The sequence below is a fragment of the Natator depressus genome, chromosome 2 (genome assembly GCF_965152275.1).
Source record: "Natator depressus isolate rNatDep1 chromosome 2, rNatDep2.hap1, whole genome shotgun sequence".
NCBI lineage: Eukaryota > Metazoa > Chordata > Testudines > Cheloniidae > Natator > Natator depressus.
Genome location: NC_134235.1, coordinates 3,076,585 through 3,098,306, shown reverse-complemented (window position 1 = coordinate 3,098,306; position 21,722 = coordinate 3,076,585). Strand labels below are relative to the sequence as shown.

Genomic DNA, 21,722 nt, shown 5'->3' with positions numbered 1-21,722 from the left:
CAGGCCACAGCAGGACTTGAGCCCTATTCATGCAGGTCATTGCCTCATGCCTCCTCCGCACCCAGGTCCTGCGGGGTCTGGCACCGGCTGTGCTGTGGCTTGAGCTGGGCAGCCTGGAGCCCTGGGTTGCAGGCTGCCCTCCCAGAGCTCTCTGCCGGCCACTGGCTTCTGGGTGCAGGCAAGGATCCTGGGAACTACAGGCCAGTCAGCCTCACCTCAGTCCCTGGAAAAATCATGGAGCAGGTCCTCAAGGAATCGATTCTGAAGCACTTAGAGGAGAGGAAAGTGATCAGGAACAGTCAGCATGGATTCACCAAGGGCAAATCATGCCTGACTAATCTAATTGCCTTCTATGACGAGATAACTGGCTCTGTGGATGAGGGGAAAGCGGTGGACGTGTTGTTCCTTGACTTTAGCAAAGCTTTTGACACGGTCTCTCACAGTATTCTTGCCAGCAAGTTAAAGAAGTATGGGCTGGATGAATGGACTATAAGGTGGATAGAAAGTTGGCTAGATTGTCGGGCTCAACGGATAGTGATCAATGGCTCCATGTCTAGTTGGCAGCCGGTATCAAGTGGAGTGCCCCAAGGGTTGGTCCTCGGGCCGGTTTTGTTCAATATCTTCATAAATGATCTGGAGGATGGTGTGGATTGCACCCTCAGCAAGTTTGCAGATGACACTAAACTGGGAGGAGAGGTAGATATGCTGGAGGGTAGGGATAGGATACAGAGGGACCTAGACAAATTGGAGGATTGGGCCAAAAGAAATCTGATGAGGTTCAACAAGGAGAAGTGCAGAGTCTTGCACTTAGGACGGAAGAACCCCATGCACCGCTACAGACTAGGGACCGAATGGCTCGGCAGCAGTTCTGCAGAAAAGGACCTAGAGGTTACAGTGGATGAGAAGCTGGATAGGAGTCAACAGTGTGCCCTTGTTGCCAAGACGGCCAATGGCATTTTGGGATGTATACGTAGGGGCATTGCCAGCAGATCGAGGACGTGATCGTTCCCCTCTATTCGACATTGGTGAGGTCTCATCTGGAGTACTGTGTCCAGTTTTGGGCCCCACACTACAAGAAGGATGTGGATAAATTGGAAAACGTCCAGCGGAGGGGAACACAAATGATTAGAGCACTGGAACACATGACTTATGAGGAGAGGCTGAGGGAACTGGGATTGTTTAGTCTGCGGAAGAGAAGAATGAGGGGGGATTTGATGGCTGCTTTCAACTACCTGAAAGGGGGTTCCAAAGAGGATGGATCTAGACTATTCTCAGTGGTAGCTGATGACAGAACAAGGAGTAATGGTCTCAAGTTGCAGTGGGGGAGGTTTAGATGGGATATTAGGAAAAACTTTTTCACTAGGAGGGTGGTGAGACACTGGAATGCGTTACCTAGGGAGGTGGTGGAATCTCCTTCCTTAGATATTTTTAAGGTCAGGCTTGACAAAGCCCTGGCTGGGATGATTTAGTTGGGGATTGGTCCTGCTTTGAGCAGGGGGTTGGACTAGATGACCTCCTGAGGTCCCTTCCAACCCTGATATTCTATGATTCTAAGGGGCCCTCCTGCATGCCCCTGGCTGCTGAGTTCTCTCGGGGGTCTGCCCCTCCTGCCCACTGGGGTGGTTGCCCCCCTCTCTGGCACCTGCCTGCTGGGGTGGGTTGCCCCACTCAGTCCCCCTTTCCGTCCCGTCCCCCCCGCCCCATTCTGAGGTGATCCCACTTTCCTCCGTTGGGGGTCCCCTCTCCTGTGGGTCAGTTCCCTCTGGTTGGCTTGGCCCCTTTCCCAGCGCAATCCCCTCAGCCCTCAGGTGGCCACACTGGCCCATGTGGCCCGTTCACCCTGCCTGACAGGAGCCACATCCTCTCGCCCAACCCCCCCGCCATCCTTCAGCTTGATCCTCTAGTGATGGACTTCCCCGTTCTGGGGGGAGAGAGACGCTGGGGGGATGGCGTGAGGGGGCAGGGAGAGCAGGGAGGGAGATGGGAGGGATGTCTGAGGAAATAGGTGGGGAGGGCGAGCCGTGAACTGGGGCAGAGGAGACGGGGGCAAAGGACCAAAGGCTGAGGACCAGAGCGAGGGGCCGTCAGTGTGTGGGAGGGGAGAGGAACCAGCCAGGGAGGCAGGACAAACCCCACAGACCCATGAACTGGAGCAGGCCCAGGAGCCTGGGGGCTGCAGGGGCTGCAAAAGATGATGAGAAAAATTCTCCCAGCTCCAGCGGGCAGGGGAAAGGAGCGAAACACTGGGGGCAGCCGCAGTGGGGGCCGGGTTCGGTGTCTCGGGGTTGCTTTTAACAGTCCAGAAGAGACACGCCTGCCCAGAAATCTGGGACAACTGACCCCCCCCAGGCGACGATTCCCCGCTCGCAGGGCTGAAGCCCTTGGGCTTTGGGCCCCCAGGGTGGTGGGGCTCAGCCGTTTTCAGGCCTGGGGTCGTGTAGTAATTTTTGTTGTCAGAAGGGGGTCCGGGGCAATGAACCGCTAGGCCTTTTAAACTGCCCCCCCAGGTAGAAACACCTGTCCCCTCCCCCCTGCATTGGGCTTAGGGCAGGAGGTTTTGGTGGGTGACCCCCAGCCCCGCAATAAGGGCACATGAAGCGTCGGGCTGACGCGAGGAGCCATGGGCTCAGCGTTTCCCCGGAGCACTTTCCCTGCGTCAATTGTCCACTCGCCGCTGCATCAGAGCAACATTGTAATGTCACAGCCGGGGCGGAGATGGGGGGGGCATTAGGGGCATTGCCCCCCCAGACTGCAGCTTTCCACTCCCCTCCCGGCCCTGGCCCTTCAGTGCAGCCCCAGGGCACACAGCCACTTGCCCGGCCTGGCAGAGCCTGCGTTTGGGGGGCAGGGTCTGGAACGGGAATTTTGGGGGTGGGGGAGCCTGGGTCAGAGGCGCAGAAGAGGCGCAGCTGGAAGGTTTCCTCCTCTCGCCCTCAGCAGCTGGCTTGCAGGTGGGGGGTCAGGGGTTGCTATTTCACAGTGGGGAGTATCAGGGACCCCCCCATGCACTGAACTGTTCCCTCCATCTCGGGTGTCGGTGGTGGGCTGTGGGTGGGCTGTTTTGCAGTGAAGGGCTGGAGGATCCCCCTCCCCAGGGCACTGACCTGTCCCCTTCCCCCCTCCCGTCTCCCCTATCCATGTGGGAGCCCCCCCGCCATTACAGGCTGCGCCCTCCCCAGCCAGGGTGGGGCACGAAGCTGCCAGCAGCAGCATCCTCAGCCTGTTCCCACCACCGGGCTTGCTCAGCCATTTCACCGACTGGGGGCTCCCCTGCCTCATTCCCCCCACACTCAGCCCCCCAACTCCCACAACATGGCTGTCCCACTCCTTAACTCGTCATATGCCTTTGCTTGAATGGCACTCCCCACAACCGCAACAGTTCCTAGGGCTCAGGCCTGACCTTGCACGCGGCAGGCTTACGGGGTCTTTTCCCAGAGAAAGAGCCTCACACGGTAATAACCCTAACCTCTATTGATTACCAGTCACCACAACAGAACACACACGCTGAGCACACAACGCTCCCCGCTCCCAAGGAGACCGGAGCTTTCCCTGGTGGCCAGTCAGGATCAGGTCATCCGGGGACTCCAGTTTCTGCCCGGTGTCACGGGCTGGGTGCCGAGGTCTGGCAGCTCTGCTCTTGGGATGTGTCCTGGAGTTGGTCCCAATGCACTTCCTTGTGGACCCCAGTTTATACAGTGAAACTTGAGTCCTGCGTAGCTGGGCCTTCACCCGTCATTTTAAAGTACAAGACAGTACTTCTCACCAGTCCTAGCCCCTTCAGACCCCACCACCTTGGCTTGCAAGACTAGCCACGCAACAGACAGAACCAATCAAGGAACCAGCCAGCCAGACCCTACAGATAAACCCTGGAGAAGTGGGGACCGTGAAGGCAGAACAATAGAAGGGGGGATTTGACAGTCACAGCTGGTGAGACGTGGGTCCTTGCCAGACAGGAGGCTTCAAGCAACGTTTTCTGTAAACATCTTAAGATCTGTTTCTTTAGCTGGTGATGGTGGGTGCTATGGGGACAGGAGCCGCTTACCAGCCCGATATGTCAGGCTGTGACTTCCTGCTTCTTCTTCGCTCATGGCTGCTGCTGCTTACTCAAGGAAAAGACCTCAGACCTGACAATATGGCTACAGGAAGAGACCTTATCCTTACAGCTGGGCACCTGGGCAGAGTTGGGACACCAGTGCAAATAAAACCTGTTCTGGGCGGCTTTCCCCCACACCATCAGTCGCTAGCAGGGGCGAGTGTGGTCACCTAAGTTCCCTCTAAGCTGCGCGGCTGTGCAGCAGCCTATAAAGTGCCGCGCAGTCCCCTCCCCCAGCCCCGGAGCTGCCGCAGGGAGAGAAATCTGGGGGGAGCTCCCTCCTGCACCCCAACGCCCTCATCCCCATCCCAGAGCCCATACCCTCCGCCAGAGTTCTCACCCCGCCCCCACACCGCAACCCCCTGCCGCAGCCCTGAGCCCCCTCCCACACAGTGAACCCTCATCCCTGGCCTCACCACAGAGCCTTCACCCCCAGCCGGAGCCCTCACTCCCACACCCCAACCCTCTGCCCCAGCCCTGAGCCCCTCATCCCCAGCCCCACACCAGAGCCCGCATCCCCACGCCCCAGCCCCGAGCCCCTCATCCCCAGCCCCACCCCAGAGCCCGCACCCCCACGCTCCAGTCCCGAGGCCCTCATCCCCAGCCCCACCCGAGAGCCCGCACCCCCATGCCCCAGCCCCGAGGCCCTCATCCCCAGCCCCACCCCAGAGCATCCCCACGCCCCAGCCCTGAGTCCCCCAGCCCCACCCCCACCCCAGAGCCCGCACCCTCAACTGGAGCCCTCACCCCCCCCACACACCTCAACCCTCTGCCCCACCCCTGAGCCCCCTCCCACACTGCGAACCCCTCGGCCCCACCCCGCCACATGAATTTTGCTGTGTGCACCAATAGGAAGGTGATGTGTCACACGCTACCTCCATATGGGTGCGCAGAACAGCAGTCGCTCCGCACGTGGCTGGGAAACCTTAGAGGGGATGCTGCTGGTCACCCCACTGGCTTTGAGCAGGAGGGGTTGATAGCGCAGGCACCGACTCTGGGGGTGCTCCGGGGCTGAAGCACCCATGGGAAAAAATGGAGGGTGCTGAGCACCCACCGGCAGCCCCCCCCATTGGTCCCCCCCACCCCAGTGTGTCCTGTCTGCCAGCGGGCCCCACCGATCAACACCTCCCCCTCCTTCCCAGCGCCGCCCGCCCGCCTCGATCAGCTGTTCTGCAGCGCGCAAGAGACGCTGGGGGGAGAGGGGACAAGTGAGGGCGGGGCACACTCGGGGGAGGGGTGGAACAGGGCAGGAAGAGGCGGGGTGGGGGTGGGGCTTTGGGGGGAAGGGATGGAGTGGGGGCAGGGCCGGGGCAGAGTGAGGGTCGCACCCCCCCACCCCAGGGCATTAGAAACTTGGCGCCTCTGAGCGAAAGCCCGGGGCTCTGGGGTTAGGGGTGAGTTCTACTCCAGAAGCGTTACATGGCAGAGGGGACGCGAACACAGCCGCTCCCTTCCCTCGCAGCGCCCGCTGGTCACCGGGCACGCGCTTACGGGCAGGTCCCCTGCATCTCTGGGGCTGCGGCTAGGGCTCCCCCACAGCGAGGGAGTGCTTCGGAAAAGGCTGGCGGTCCTCTTCCGATGGCGCCGGGGCTGGCCCCTGGGGCTGGCCCGGGCTGGGGGAGCCGTACCGGTAGTTCAGTGGGTTTGTCTTTCTGCGGGCTTAGAAACAGCAACATTGAAAATACAGATGAAAAGCCACGGCCTCACCCAGGGATCTGATCCGACCGTGACACCCACGGGTTAGTAGCTCCAGACCGCGGGGGCAGTTTCCACATTAAGTGTCAGTGCGGTGCCTAAGCTGTTCTCTGCATTGCCACACCCCGCCCCGCAGTCTAAATGTGACCCGGTTTCCAAGGGTAGCCGCGCCCTGGCTTTGCTGCACCGGCCCTGCTTGGGCCAGCCTTGCGGTGTGGGAGCGCCAGGAGCGCTCTGCCTCCAAGGCCTTTCGAAGCCTGGACCCTTGGCCTCCAGTTCTGCTACTGGCCATGCTGATCTCCTCCAGATGTGGGGCCCAGAGGCAACGCCCACAGATGCTGCAACTCGGGGTGGGGGGCTGCAGCACCTCCACACTTGAAGTGGTTTCCATTATATCCAGGGTTCACAGTTTGGTTCAATGGCTCTCGGCACCCGCCACCATTCCAGTGCCCCTGGCTGCGCCACTCCGTCATTTCTCTGGACACCAGGCTTGGCAGCGCTGAGAGTTTCTTTCATTAGCCCCTGCCCCCCCAGACTTCAGCTGTTTTGCATGCAACTAAGATAACTCCGAGTGCCGGGGCTCCCACAGGGAAACAGACTGCACAGCAGGTGTGGCGAGATTACTTCCAAGCAGAAAGAAAAGGTCAATTAATGGATGATGCCCCAGCTCTGCGAAAGACTGAATTTTGATCTATGAGCCACCATGACAGCTGTGTCTGAGACAACGCAGATCACCCAGCACGGGACAAAGCATCCTCTGCTAGGGAGCAAACTTCCAGAAGCAATCAGGTGAATCTAAAGTCTTGAGTCGGTGGGAAACACAGCAAAGCCTCTTCAAAAGGGCTTTTCCAGCAAAAGAATGACTCATAACGACACTCCCTTCTACCCAATGAACCCGACCAATCCCCCCAGATGCAACAAATAAAGAGAGAGAAACGAAATCCCTACCCTAAAATCCCTTCCTTTGACCCCGAAAAGAGCAATGTGCCAGATACTCCATGAAGTCAACTCGGGTCTTCACTATTGCTATAGATGTTTGCTTGAAAGCTGCTGAGAGGGTGGTAATGGGCAGGACTATAAAACCAGACAGTCACAAAACACTTTTGGGGGACCTAGTTCGGGGTCCCCTTTTGACGTTGAAAGTCTTTTACAGCAGAAATAAAGAATCATGGAACTGAGGTCAGACAGTTCTTTACCCTCAAGGAAGGAATTCTGCGGCATTTTAAGTCTCCTGTATAAATCCCTTCACACACACACACCCACCTTTGGTCCCCCGGTTTGGGTCTGGATCCTGTGTAGTTGGTTCAGAGGGGTGGGCAGCAGCTTTTGTATATACTTGGGAAGGGTGATTCATCACAGAGGTTTGACTTTGGCATCCCAATTTCAGGTCAGCAGGCTGTGAAGTCATGTACCATACAATTTGCACCATGTAACACAACTGATGCATCTTAATCTGTATGGGTTTTAAGTGTTTATCTCACAAAGGCAGTAAGATCTGTAGTGAATGTGTTGTCTCAGACAATGGAGAGATGCACTTTCAAGGGCAGGTGGGAAAGGACAATGGGCAGGAGAGGTGAATCAAGCCCCAGAACTCAACAGCAGTGTGGATTCCTCCATCTCGCACTCCAGAAGGAGAATGGGGAACGGATGGCTGTATCGAGTCCGACATTCCAACACAGGGAATCGTGTTCCCATTCCCCCGCTTCAAGATTTGGGATCAGTGGCTTACCCATCCTTGGGGAAGGAGACCTGAGAGCACTCGTGTCTATGCTGGGTCACTGATGGTCTTGAGGGTTTGTGCTGTTTGTCACTAAGTCTCCCAGCGTTTGGAGAGCTCTGTATTCTGTACAGGGACCCAACAACTCTTGGGCCAGATGTTTAACTTTCCCTAAGGCTCTCCCTGAATTCTCCCATGTGTTCGGATGAAGGAAAAGGGGTGGGAATAAAATCACAGTTGAATATTGATTGAGTTACAAATAATTGCCCAGCTGTGAGGTCTCCTGTCTTCCTTTCCTTGGGCAGGATGTGAGATCCCTAAGCCTGGCATCTTGTCCACGAGGGGAGGACACATGCCGGCTGCTGCGGTCATGAGTGGCCGTAGTAATGCTGCTTGACTCCCGGCAGTTGCCCTCTGGGCCGGTAGCTTAAGGGAAGGGTCTCGTGGTTTCTCATCTTTCTGAAAGGCCCCATGGTGCCCCCCCCATATGGTCCCCAAGGGCCTGGGAGCACCGGAGCCAGCTATTCAGGCAGAACCTGACGTGCCAGGGGCCAGGGGCCAGGGGCAGGGGGCACTGCTGGCCTGCCCTGCTCGCAACTCCCCCCCCGTGCCAGGGGTTCCCCCCCCATTGCCAGGAGTCTCTGCCCCCCCCACACCAGGTGTCCCCCCCATTGCCAGGGGTCTCTGCCCCCCCCACACCAGGTGTCCCCCAATTGCCAGGGATCTCTGCCCCCCCACCAGGGGTTCCCCTCCCCATTGCCAGGGGTCTCTGCCCCCCCACCAGGGGTTCCCCGCCCCCCCTCCTGGGGGACGGAGGAGGGGCAGGCTAAGCCTGGGGGACGCGGGAGGCCGAGGTCAGGGCCAGGGCGCGTGCAGTTGGGAGCGGGGCGCATGCGCCCTCCCGGCAGTTTGCTGCCCCCTCAGGCGAGGGGAGATGGGCGGGGTGGGAGGGTCACGTGTCCATCCGGCATCACTTCCGGCTGCATTCACTTCCGGTGTTGCTGTGAGCGGGCTGCCGGGGCCGGGCGACCTTAGCCTCTCGGGGTGCTGGGGCCGGGGTCGGAGCGGGGAGTGCGGGGGCTGGGCCTGGGTTCAGAGCTGGGGCGGGGGTCGCTGGGGGGGGGCCGGGGTCGCTGGGGGGAGCACGGGCTGGGCCTCGGTTCAGAGCTGGGGCGGGGGTCGCTGCGGGGGGGGCCGGGGTCGCTGTGGGGAGCACGGGCTGGGCCTGGGTTCAGAGCTGGGGCGGGGGTCGCTGCGGGGAGGCCTGGGGTCGTTGCGGGGAGCACGGGCTGGGCCTGGGTTCAGAGCTGGGGCGGGGGTCGCTGTGGGGGGGCCTGGGGTCGCTGTGGGGAGCACGGGCTGGGCCTGGGTTCAGAGCTGGGGCGGGGGTTGCTGTAGGGGGGCCTGGGGTCACTGCGGGGAGCAGGGGCTGGGCCTGGGGTCGGAGCTGGGGCTGGCATCCCCCTGCGGGCTCCCTCTGCTCATGTGACGCCGCCCCCATCCCAAGCGCCATGGCGGGTAGCGATGGGGGCTTACAGCGGGCCGCCAGGCCGAGCCCCCGGGGGAAGCGGGATGGAGAAACAGGCCCGCCAGAGAGATGTCGCGGTGCCCATGGGAGTTCGCAGGTGAGGCCCAAACCCTGCTTCTCCCAGCGAGAAACGGCACGAACCATGTCCCGGCTGGGGGGCAGCACATGCCTGGGGCGGGGATCCAGGCCACCATTTGCAAGTGATGAGTTTCTATTGCAGAATCTATTATTATTATTCACGTTTGTGAGGGTGAGGCCCCAGGGTCAACCAAGGATAGGGCCCCATTACCATGGGTGGTGACGTGAGCCAGGAAGCCTCCAGGTGGACTCTCAGGATTGTCTTTTACCTGGTAAATGGATCCGTTAGCTCTGGAGTCCACAGGAGACCGGAAGCCTGGAGACCCACGACCCCGTTGTGACAAGCCATGTGTCAGAGTAGAGCTGCACCGCATCATGGCATTGACAGAGCTGCCGCTTTCAGTCCATTTAGGAACACAGATGTCCGCTATAACTCTCCACCCCCTTCACTGACATTGGGTGTAGTTCTGTCCTCGCTCATTGGTTCTGTGTTCAGATTGGCTGGTGAAGATTTTGGGGGATTGCCTTTCTGATTTTGATCTCCTTAGTGTTTTACTTGTTTCTGCCCTACTCTTTGCAGTTTTCCTTTCTGAGAGATCCTTTCTCCTGACTGCTGGATGTGATCTTGTCTGGGTTCTCTCTCCATTCTGCAGACGATGGGCTTGAGAGTGATTGTGAGAATGAGAAAACTCTACGGGAAGATCCTGGAAAGGTGAGCGCCAATGAGCTGTTTTCAGACTGCTCCATGGGCAATGTTTCCCAGAGTCTGGACCAGGGAAAAGACAGTGAAAGTCAGCATGGGTTACAAACGCAGCAGAGAAAATCCACAGGGAACCGGTGGGGCAAATCCACTCTCTGTGAGAGACGTCTCAAGAAGTGCAAAGATGTGGCTGTGCACTAGAGTCCAGCTCAGAGGGGAGAGAGACCCTATAAATGTGAGGAATGGGGCAAAAGCTCCTGGCAGTGCCCAGCCCTTATCAAACACCAGAGAATCTGTATGGGAAAGAAGCCCTACAAACGCATTGCGTGTGGGAGGAGCTTCCAGCTGAGCTCAGCACTCATTAAACACCAGAGCACCCACTCCGCGAAGAAACCCTCCAAGTGCCTTGGCTGCGAGAAGCCGTTCAGCTGGTGCTCCGCACTCCTGAGACACCAGAGGAGCCATGCTGAGCAGATCCCCTGCCATCCCACTGAACGTGGGGAGAGCTTCCAGCAGCGCTCTGCCTTTGCCAGACACCAGAGAATCCACTGGACGGAGGAAAGGTATGAGCGTGCTGACTGCGGGAAGGCCTTTGGGCAGAGCTCGGAACTGATCAGACATCAGAGAATCCACACCAGCGAGCGACCCTACACATGCGCCGAGTGTGGGAAGAGCTTCTCTTGGAGCTCAACCCTCGTCACGCACCGGAGGATCCACACAGGCGAGAGACCCATCAGTGCAGGGAATGTGGGGAGTGCTTCAACTGGAGCTCCACTCTCCTCGTCCACCAGAGGATCCATATGGGGCAGAGACCCTACAAATGCACCGAGTGTGGGAAAGGCTTCAGTCACAGCTCAGCTTTCATTCAGCATCAAATAACGCACACGGGAGAGAGACCCTGGACCTGCTCCAAGTGCGGGAAGAGCTTCGGTCAGAGCAAATCCCACCTTGCCCATCAGAGAACAGGCCCTATGGGTGCAGCGAGTGTGGGAAAGTCTTCCAGCGAAGCGCGGAGCTTCTCCGACACCAGGTTATCCACCTGGAGGACAGACCCTACAAATGTAGCGCCTGCGGGAAGAGCTTCAACAGCAGCTCGAACCTGACCGAGCATCAGCGAATCCACACTGGGGAGAAACCCTACAAATGTGACATGTGCGGGAAAGGCTGCAGCCCATGGCCCATCAGAGAACCCACACGGGCGAGAGGCCCTATAAATGTCCCAGTTGTGAACAAAGGTTTAGGTGGCGCTCAACACTTATTAGACTTCGGAGAATCCATGTGGAGCCAGTTGCTCTGGGGGCATTTTCGTAAAACCGCCAGGGAGCTGTGTCCTGTTAAGCAGGGAGCCTGGGGGCTGCACAAGAAGGGCTGCGTTTGCTGTGGACCCCTCCCCAGGAGGGATTAAAAGGAGGCAGCCCAAGACTTGAGCATTCACCTGCTGAGAGAGGAAATGTAGTTACTATCGAGGAAAAAACATCGTAAAAACTCATCAGCTACGTATCTCCGAGCTGCTTGGATAGCGGGTCGTAGCCAGTGTGCTGGGGCCAGTTTTGGGGTGACTGCCTGATTCTAAGTGGGCACCAAAAAAGTCGTCATAAAAATAATCTGGTGTTCAATGATAGTCTAAATGTGAATTGTGAAAAAATAGCTCTATGCCGTGAGGGAGAGAGACTGTGCGGAGCAGGGGTGAGTTACTGAGGGGACAGTGAGAAGACAGAGGCGAGCTAGCCGTGAAAGAAAGCAGAACTGCTAAATTCAACTATATGGAGCTGTAGCCCCTACTCATTCATGCTGGCGTGGCCCTGTGGATTTCTCATGTTGTGCTGGCCACAGCTGAGTGCAGTGGAATTTGCATCGTGCCTGTGTCCAGGTGTGGACTGGTCCATGACTTACAAAAACCGAATCCATACACTGGAGGCGAGCTTTAGGCCAGTTGGGACGGGAGCTTGCTCATCCCAGGGACTGCGAGAACAAATGACCTGCTGTGCCTCCAGACGGCAGAGGGGGTGATGCTGATCAGTGAGACTGCCTGCTTTCTCTTAGGAATGGCATAAAACCATTTTAGCCTGCTTGAAACATGTAAAATAGGTTTGTGGGTGGTGGTTGTTTTTTTTTAAAGCCCTCCCCCCTGCATTTCTGCAAAGGCTCCCTCTGATCAAGGCAACCACCTCACCCCTATCCTTGGTCTGTGTCTGCTATAGGCCCCATTACACAGGAAGTGCTTTTAGCAGCCTTGTTGCTGTCTCACCTGAACTGTGAGAAATGCTATGTTTGGGGACGTGGGATTTCCCTGGGGACGAGAGAGTTTCCAGTGTGACCAGTGGCCGGAAGGTGCAGGCCTCCTCCAGCTGTGACTGTACAGGAGGTTCCTAGTTGGTTTGATGGTCAGATACACCCGCCACGGCTGTGGTCATGAGCTGGAGTGTGTAACTGAGCTGGAGTTAGTGTATTGAATGATCCCTGTGGCACAGGCTCAACACCCTCTAAGCAGGGGCTGTATGTGTCTCCATCCCTTTCATGCAGCTCCCTGGTTCCCTGAAACAGTCATTGCTTATGCCACCCACCCCACTGCAGCCTCACTGGGGAGATCTAAAATGAAGCCATCCCGTGGTCCAGAACTTGCCTGAGCTCATAGTTCTGGGCAGGGACGGGAGCTGCCTTCTCTCTGTGAGACTGGCTGTGAACACTGCCCTGAGTCCAGTGTGTTCTGGGAGCAGCGGAGCAGTCACACACTACAGCATTTCTCGTTCTTGTGGATGGTATTTATCCCAGAGCCAAGGGCAGTGGTTAACAGGTGGGGGTTTTGCTGGGGTGTGTGTGTGTTTGAACAGGAGGAACCAATAAAAGTGTAGAATTGCTGAGCATGGAGACTTTTGAACATTTTACATAACTAACACTCACATAATCACTGAGGTGACAGGCAGGCTTCGAGGGCCAAAGCTGGGGCATTTGCCCGGCTGAGAAACTTGCTAGTGGGACCAGTTCAAATGCCCTGAGGCCCTCCTGTTAAGGGCTGGTCCTGGACCAGTGAGGAGGGAGGAAGGAAAGCTCACGCTCCCTGAGTCCTAGTAGCTACATCCCCCAGGCCCAGAGGTCTGTGCCTGCCTCAGCTAGGGTGGGAAGGCAGAAGAGGCTGAGTATTTCCATGCTTTGATGGGGGTGAGCTTCCTGCCCTGGGGAGGAGATGAGTCCAGTTTGCTATGGGGCACTGACTGATCACATGAGTTTGGGAGGCTGACTGGTGATTTTTCCACTCGTGGGGTTGGCAATGCTGATCTTGCTCACCAGGTGGCTTTTCCCAAAGAGCTTGCAGCACTAATTGTAAGTACAAGGTAACTCATTAGTAATAGCACACGAGTAACAGACTGTCACCACAGCACTAGTTATTTCTAGCAATTATGTTTTCACACTTTTACTTGCCTGTCAGGTATTTTCTACATTCATAGTTTACAGTTTAACAGAGTGGCGAAAGCAACAGGTTAATCACTGTCAGAATTTTGACTTAATTTCCATGAACAGACTATTGTAATGTATACCATTTGTGGATTCTTTGGTCATCCAGCTGTATTATTTAACGAAGAGACGTAAATCAAAAAGCATGAACAGATGAAACTCTTACAGAGCGGCATTCCTTTTTCTTTGAATCTTACTTTAAATCTCTGGTCTAAAAGGACACTTAAAAAAATTAAGCTTTAATGTCTCTCCTATAAAGAAAGAAAACGTAAAATTCCCCAAAGCCCCCTAGCATGCTAAATCGTCCAATCCAACTCCAGTCAAGTAACAAAAACCCGTCAAGTGACACCACATATTTTAAACCCATACGGAGTGCTAAACTGAAAACAACCCATTTAAGTAGAGCTTAGTGTGCAAAGCCTGGCGTGAAACCAAAATTCAGGTTTCTTACAATCTTCATAAGAAAGTACCCACACTGTGTTGTCAAACACTGCTAATTGCTGGGGTGTTACATTGAAGTGTACAGCCAGTATGATCATGATAAATTCTTCAAAGCAACAACGGGTCAGTAGACAAGAGATAAGAGGTTCACAAAAGGTGAATCCCAATGCTAATTAAAGTGAAACTGCCCATTAACGGATGCATATAAAAGTTAGTAAATTTCTTTAATTGTGGAGCTATGACACCCTGGCCCCACCCCAGAGCCTTCACCCCCCCTGCACCCTAAACCTCTGCCCCAGCTCTGAGTCCCCTCCCACACGCTGAATCCCTTGGCCCCACCCCTTCCCACACATCACCTCCATATTGGTGCACATAACAAACTTCATTCTGCACATGGATGTAAAAAGTTAGCGGGAACATTGGCTGTTAGGTGCTAGTACGATCAGCATCACTTAACAGTAACATGGATGCTCTTGCAGTTAGAGCACTGGACTGGAACTAAGGATCATCTGGCTCATTTCACAACTCTGCCATGTAATTCCTGTGTGATCAAGGTCAGGCAACTTACCTGTTTTTGCCTCAGCTCCTCATTAGTAAAGTGGAAATCAATGATACTTCCCTATTTCACAGGTGTTTGGTGAAGATAAGCTCATTATTATTTACAAAGAGCTCAGGTACTACAGGGGAACAACACCCTTGCCCACGAAAATTGTTTTATCATTCAGTCCTTTCAAGACTAACATCTTCATGCAGGTTTATGAATCACATTATGACTTTAAGTAGCAAAAAATCCCAAATCTGCTGCTGTTTCAAAGATGTGTGGAACAACGTCCATTACAAAAGTGGCTAGGCTACCAGGATCCCCGCCCTCTTGGATCGCAGGCAGGTGCTAAATGCCTAAGTGCAGATATTGTAAACAGGAAATGAACACAAGAATTGGAACGGTTCAAGCTGGGCCCAGTGCCACAAAGAGTGAAGAATCCCTCAATCCCACTGGCACTAGTGGTTGATAACACATACACGGCAGGACTGGATCCAAGTCGCCAACTCCATCACTCCCGACAGGGAGGAAAGTACAACATGATGGTGAGATGTTGTTTGATTTCATCAGATCTGTGCCCTGGTATTTGCATATATCCAAGGTAGATGTTTAATTACACTGGTTCCAGGCATAACAAAAAAGAACAGAATTGATAAAGGTACATTGAAACCTAATCACTTATCAAGTCTGAAAGACCTAGGTAAAACCTTCCAAACCTCACTGCCTAAAATTAGGCATCTCAATTTGAAGAGCTTAATAAAGCTAAGTAGGCATTCAGTGGGGCTGAGCACCCACCAAACCTCTGAAAACCAGAGGGGGTTTTTGTGTGCGCTTTAATATACAGTTAGGTGTAAAGTTTGACATTTTTGGACATGTCACCAGATACTGCATAATCATTTCATACAAACTTTGCATCATCTTTATTCCTCAGAAGTAAAACAAAAAATATAACAAGAACAGGGCAAGAAACTCCCTAGCACAGCCACAAAGAACTTTCATTGTAAAGGTATTTATATTTATGTAGAACAATGCAAACATATAGGCCTCAATTCTCTGTGCATTTATTTCTCCACTTGAGGCACGGACAGCGACAGGGCTTAAAGTCACCTTTGTGGTAGGCCAGCTCAGAGTCTGCCTGGCCCCCAAGTAATGAAGTTAAAGCAACCTCAAATATACACTGCTAATTCATATTCTAACTCCATATAGTGTACTTACTGGTTTAACTTTTTTTAGGATAAGAAAATATGACTATAATGCTATCGTATTCTAGCAGCGTGCAGTCTAGACCGGACAGGGCGGTGTGCATGGCAACTGAAACTTCTGATCATTTGTTGCTGCTGCCACAAGCTCCTTAGCTACTCCTGTCTGCAAAAATCCAGCAAACTCGGCACACGTCATTTTATAGTTGAAGTGCATGAACAGCTCAGCTTTCACCATGTCCACCTGGAGCCGAGTCCTTTCATCAGCCCACAAGTTCTTCATAACGCTGAAAACGCGTTCCACAAATGCGTTGCTGGGTGGAACAGCAAACACGTGCTGCACAATTCTAAGCAAGTTTGGGGCCTCGCAGCACTTAAAGAGCTCTACCCACACCTCAGAGACATTGATTTGATGGTGACGCTCTTGTTGCTGCTGGCACTGGGTCGATTCAGCATCGTTTATTGAACTCTTGAGGATTGGTAGCACATCATTCAATACGCACATTTCTGTAAATAATTCATCTATGTTCACTTGAATGTTCAAGTCTGTAGACAACGCGCACAGTTTGTCTAGCTGAAGAGGTTCGTCCAGATTGAGTGGTGCACACAACTTATAGAAAGAGTTTTCGCTGAAATCAAACCACTTTTCCAGGTACTGTAGCATGTGTGTGTAAGCCCGCTGGGCATCGCCAACAAATTTATTCTGCTTGTTAAGCGGTAGCTTCTTCAGGAACTGTGTCACTTTGTACCCATAGAAGCCTTTCTCTTGTCGATTCTGAATCTCTCTTCTCAGCCTGTTGAATACAGCATAGAGTTCGGTTACCTGAATGTAATCACTTTCAAGAACCTTTATGGTGTTGTTAAATTGGCTCATAATGTTGTGCACAAAGTAGATGTACAGTTCGGGAAGCGTAACAGTTTCATCATCGGATACTGCATCCTCCTGCTCAGCAAGAAAGGCCCATATTGCGCGGCTCACATCTTCCTCTCCTTTGTTCACGAAGTAAGATTTGAGTGCAGGCCAATCCTTCAGTAACCTGTCTACAGCAGTGAAAAGGGTCAGAAAACGTTTAGGTACCTGGTGTAAGATTTCTAAATATTCTGTCTCCATGAAGTCAAAGAATTCTTTAAGTTCACTGATACTCTTTGCACTGGATGAGAATTCACTGAAGACCTTGATGACCAAATATTCTACATCGTAAGAGAGCATATTCAAGCCATGTTTTGCTGTATTGTGAACTATGTGAGCACTGCAATACCCTGGCACAAGGTTTGGTAAATCCAACATTTGTTTTAGGTGCAGAAAAACAGACTTATTTTCTCCAAAATTGACTGCTCCATATGCCACAATTTTATTCTGTATCAGACCGGAATTTTGAAGACAATTTCTTAAGTTGTTTGCGATTGCCTCTGATGTTTCGTCTGCATCCTCGAAAAAGTCTATGATAGACATGCAGAGTCCCTTATCTTTATTAAAATAGCGGACGGCAACTGGGAATAATATAGTGTTCCCTTTATTAGACGCATCTGTCGCCACTGAGAAAGGTGTTGATCCAATGTCTTGCACAGCCAGTTTCAATGAATGGGGTGCTAATACATTCTCAATCAAAGCTGCTGCTTTTGTCATTCCACAGTGAATTTTGGAAGCTATCTTGGAATCAGGGAAAATGGAGTGATACAGTTTATTTCCACAATCTTGAGAACGGTAGCTGTGGTGGTGTTTAACTCCGTGATATGTTAAAAGCAATTCAGCCGTGCATATATGTTGTTCTTTGGCGTTGTCAGTCTTTATGGAGACTTTATTGCTAGTACTGGACCATACCTGTCCTTGTACTTTGATTCTGTGACCTTTTGTCTCTGCATGATGCTTAATAGCTTTTACAGAATCAAACTTAACCGTGAATTGAACACAACAAATAGAACAATATCCCGAGTCTTCACTTGCCTTTGTAAGCCAGTTCCGATACTCTGGGAGTTGTAGCCACTCATCTTTAAAAGAGCAGAGCCTTCGACTCTTTTTCTTTTCGGGTTCCGCCATTTCACCCTCGCGCTAGTCTGGCTGCAAGCACAGGTCAGCCACCAGATAAAAGTGTTGAGTGTGTGTGGCAGTTGCTCCCCGCTGCTTGTGGTGGCGCACTAAAAAAGTTATTCAAAGAGTCAATCACCTAGTTTTTGGCAGATTGAGTACGCTAATTACAGGTTTTATTTGTTACAGGACGCTAGAAGAAGATGGACAATCGTGGTAACTCACTTTTGGTGTCCGGTCAATACTTCTGACTAGAGACTGCACAGGTCCCCTTAAAACTGGACTTTTTATATATTAGCCTCTCTAATTTGTCACAAGCTATTTTCCTGTTTTCAGTGCAGCTAAAGTTAACAGCGGTGTTTTGACCAGCTTGGGTAACATCCAGTTCTGCAAGGACATCTCTGTGTATTTGCATCAGTTCAGTTAGCACCACCCTGGGGAGAGCATGAACCGCTGCAGCTAGCGCATCAAGCGGCATGCTTACAGTGTCCCCATTTTTCATGTTTGGTAGAGTATTATTAAGCCTTGACAAAATGACGTGAAAACGATAAGTTAACAATATAACTTACATTGGATACCAGTTGCTCTCAAGATTAACAAAACAAGGCCCTAACATGTTGATATATTAAGTCAACTGTATTAAGATAAGAGTCAGAGTCTGGTTTTAACCTTTAAGACAGAAAACCCCCAGGCAGAAGACAATGCACAGAGAATTTAGTTCATAACTCAACACCCTCCCCACCCCCCCCGACAGTGTTTATATTTACGTATTAGGTACCAGTCATTCCTTAGAAACTTCCAGTGACTGAGAAGCTGTAATTGTCAGGGGTTTCTCAGGATCGCCTTCATTTGTTGGTACTACATTGACTCAACACATGGTATCTGTTGTTCAAACCTTTGCTGAATGTTGTGTCAGAGAAGTCAGGACAGGGGCAATAGGGGGCAGAGCACTGCGGGAGCAGTCCCTGGAGCCAGAGGCAGCACCGGTCCCTGGGCTGAGGGCATTCGGGGCACGATTGGGCGTAGGTGGGGGTTGATTCCTGGAGCAAGGGGTAGGGTTGCCACCCATCTGGGTTTTTGGCTTCTGTGTCCAGGTGCGATGAGGCTGGAGAGAGCCGGGGCCTGGGAAGCTGAGAAGGCAGGACGGGCCATTACGGATAGCGAACCCGGCCATACTCCTCAAATGCTGTGCGCTGGCAGGATCCCTCCCCCAGGTCCAGGGGCACCATTTAGGGAGGGGAGAGGAGTACTTGCCCTCCCCGCCCCCCCAAGATTCATACCCAAGCCTTGGCATGCAGGAGTGCTGGCCCTTTAAGACAGGCACACAGAGACGGGTGTGTGTTTGTGCACGCAGGAGTCACACAATCCCTCCCCTGAGCTCAGAGATGAAAGTAAGCTAGCACGGTCCAGTACAGCATACCGGTGAGAGCTGGTACACAGCCAACCATACCAGCAGGGCTGCTGATGATGGGGGCCAAAAGGGGCAGCTTCCCCAGGGCCCGGCAATTTAAAAGGGCCCAAGGCTCCCGGCAGTGGCCGGGAGCCCCAGGGTAGCGCTAGTGGCGGAGATGGCAAAGAGCCCCAGTCCCTTTAAATCGCTGCTGGACCGCGCTGAAGGGCTGGCCGGTGGAGTCTGGCCCCAGCCCCGCCCCTTCCACCAAGGCCCCGCCCCTTCTGGTTGAGCCACCCCCGCACCTTGCTCAGGATCCCGGCTGCCCTGTGCACTGGAAAGTCCCTTAAATTGCTTTCACCCAGCCTGAGCTGTCAATCAGCTGGTGGCTCCTTTGACGCCTTTCTCATGCACATCGCTCTGCACAGTGCTGTGCCTCCCCTGGCCAAAGCCTTGAGTTTGCACTATTTGTGGTGAACTTTCCGGGGGAGGGGAGGGTGGGTTGCTGGTCCCTGGATCCTGCGTCTCCTTCATCCTCCAGGCTACCAATTACAAAGTTCCCTTCCCCCCCAAAAGGGTTTGGACTAATGCCTTCAGACCCTCATCTGCTGAATGGATCTATGTCACCTTTGGTGAGTTCATTATACTTTTGAGAGGCTTTCTAACCTTTCACAGCAGAAGTATATTGCAGTCTGCCAGGCAATCATGATGCCAGTAAAAGCCAGTGCTTTTACTGACATGACGTAGCTGTATTTTATTAGTTCCTCCACTGTTTTGCTGCCTTTTGTCGACAAAACTCTGTGGTGTAGACAAGACCTCTAATGCCTAAGACAGTGCCCTAAAGAAATTAAAGGAAAAAGTTCAGAGAGGGTAAAAGATGCCCAGCAGCAAGACAGTGGGGGTAGTTCTACATTATCCAGAGGGGTTTCTTTTCAGATCTCTTCAGCTTCTAGTTTCATCTCCAGTGTTCCAACAAAAAGAGCAAGAGCTGCCCCCAGAATGCCCCGTCATTTACCTAGGCCCGAGTATTGGATGCTGATAACTTGTGATGTATGTGTTTAAGGATCTAGCCCTTAGTTCAACTTTATATCTAGGTACTGTCTTGTAAAATGGCTTGCTTTCCCCCCCGGAAAGGTTCTCTTGTGGATGATCTCCATACATAGTTTTACCATAGTTACTTCATTGCAATTAGGGGTCCTACACAAAGTCTAATGTTACTAGAAGGCAATGTTTGTTCCAGTCTTTACAGAAGTTCTATCAAGTAAGTTCTACTAATTAGGTACACTTTAATACTACCAGTAAGATGTGCTAAATGAATTCTTCACTATAGCATGCCACTTAGGGAGGTCTTTTAGCAGAGAATCCCTATCCATAGCTGTCTCTAGCACAGTTTCCAATGGAAATTGCAAACGGGCAAATTCTGCCCTCCTTTGCACTGCTGGAAATCGGAGTCTCAACCATTATTCTGAATTTGGAGTTGTGTAAATGAGAACAGAATATGGCCCATTTTATTTCATTTTTAGTTTTGATCTTACTGATGCAAGATTTTGAAAAATATATTTTGGCCTCCTTATTCTAAACTTAAGGTTCACTGAAATTCTACTACATTTAGCATTTCAATCAATCATTTGTGCATTGAAAAAGTAAGACTACAGAAAGTACTGCTATTTAAAGTGCTTCAGTTGTGGGGTGCCATGAAACAACCTTTGAGTTAGGGTGTGATAAAATATTGCCATTCCAATCGCTGTAGTACCACAAGGTTTAAAGTAGTTTAAACTTTTCCAGAGTACTGTCAACCTGTGGAACTCCTTGCCAGAGGATGTTGTGAAGGCCAAGACTATAACAGGGTCCAAAAAAGAACTAGATAAAATTCATGGAGGATAATAGGTCCATCAATGGCGATTAGCCAGGATGGGCAGGGGTGGTGTCCCTGGCCTCTGTTTGCCAGAGGCTGGGAATGGGCGACAGGGGATGGGTCACTTGGTGATGCCCTGTTCTGTTCCTCCCCTCTGGGGCACCTGGCGTTGGCCGCTGCCGGAAGACAGGACGCTGGGCTAGATGACCCAGTATGCTTTATGTCCTGCACCCCCTTGCAAGAGTCTGATTTGTCTAGGGCACCCCCAAGTTTCACCTCACTTAAAAACGACTTGCTTACAGACCAGACAGGAACATACAAAAGCCCCGCAGCCCCCTGGGGCTGAAGAAGGGCGTACGGGCTCATTTCCCCCCGACGATGCTAAAATGGGGGGGGGGGGCACTTGGAAGATGCACCCTTGTGCTGACAGTCGCCGTGCGTCTGAAGCCCGAGCTGGCCCTGCCCTGGCTAGCGCTTGCCCTGTCGCCCGGGGCAGACGCAGGCTGAGGCCGGGGGAGCCCCCGGGAAGAGCCCTGCGAGCCCCGCCGGCTCCCTCCGCGCCCCCCGGGCGGGGGCCCCTGGGTGAAAGCAGCCGGGGAGCGGAGGCGGCGGCGGGCTAGTTCCGAAATCGACGCGCGGCTGTCCCGTCGCCCCCCGGCACCCCAGGGAGAGTTGCCCCCCGCCCTGGTGCCCCTGCCCGGGCAGCGCCGCTACCTACCGGTCCGCGGGAGCCAGTGCCGGGTGCGCCCCCAGCAGCCGCTGCTCTGCCGGCCCGGCGGCGCTTACTGCGGGGACCGGACGTTGGGTGTCCGGTCAGCCGCGCCGACCGGACACCGCCCCGATCCCCTTTGCGCCCGGCACCCGCCGCTCGGCTGCGGCCGGCCGAGCTCCAGGCGGACACGTTTGCGACACAAAGGCGTTCGCCTCGCTCCTCTCGCAGGACTACATGTCCCAGCATGCAACGCTGCCGGACCGCCCTGGACCCGAGGGAGCGGCCCGCGCCGCA

At 53.5% G+C, this 21,722-nt stretch overlaps 1 protein-coding gene and 1 pseudogene across 1 annotated transcript; one reads left to right on the top strand and one right to left on the bottom strand.

Annotated features, from left to right (window-relative positions):
- Nucleotides 1-8,931: 8,931 nt before the first annotated feature.
- On the top strand, nucleotides 8,932-11,297 carry LOC141982016 (uncharacterized; annotated as a pseudogene).
- A 2,903-nt stretch (nucleotides 11,298-14,200) lies between these two features.
- LOC141981243 (uncharacterized) lies at nucleotides 14,201-21,628 on the bottom strand. Its single transcript, XM_074942921.1, has 2 exons — nucleotides 21,435-21,628; nucleotides 14,201-17,581 (listed from the first exon to the last, which is right to left on the bottom strand). The coding sequence occupies exon 2, from the start codon at nucleotides 17,481-17,483 to the stop codon at nucleotides 15,528-15,530; it is 1,956 nt and encodes a 651-aa protein (XP_074799022.1). The 5' UTR covers nucleotides 17,484-17,581; nucleotides 21,435-21,628; the 3' UTR covers nucleotides 14,201-15,527.
- Between the last annotated feature and the right edge of the window lie 94 nt (nucleotides 21,629-21,722).

Coding starts and splice junctions, on each gene's coding strand:
- LOC141981243 (XM_074942921.1), bottom strand. CDS start 17,483: ATGGCGGAACCCGAAAAGAAAAAGAGTCGAAGGCTCTGCTCTTTTAAA.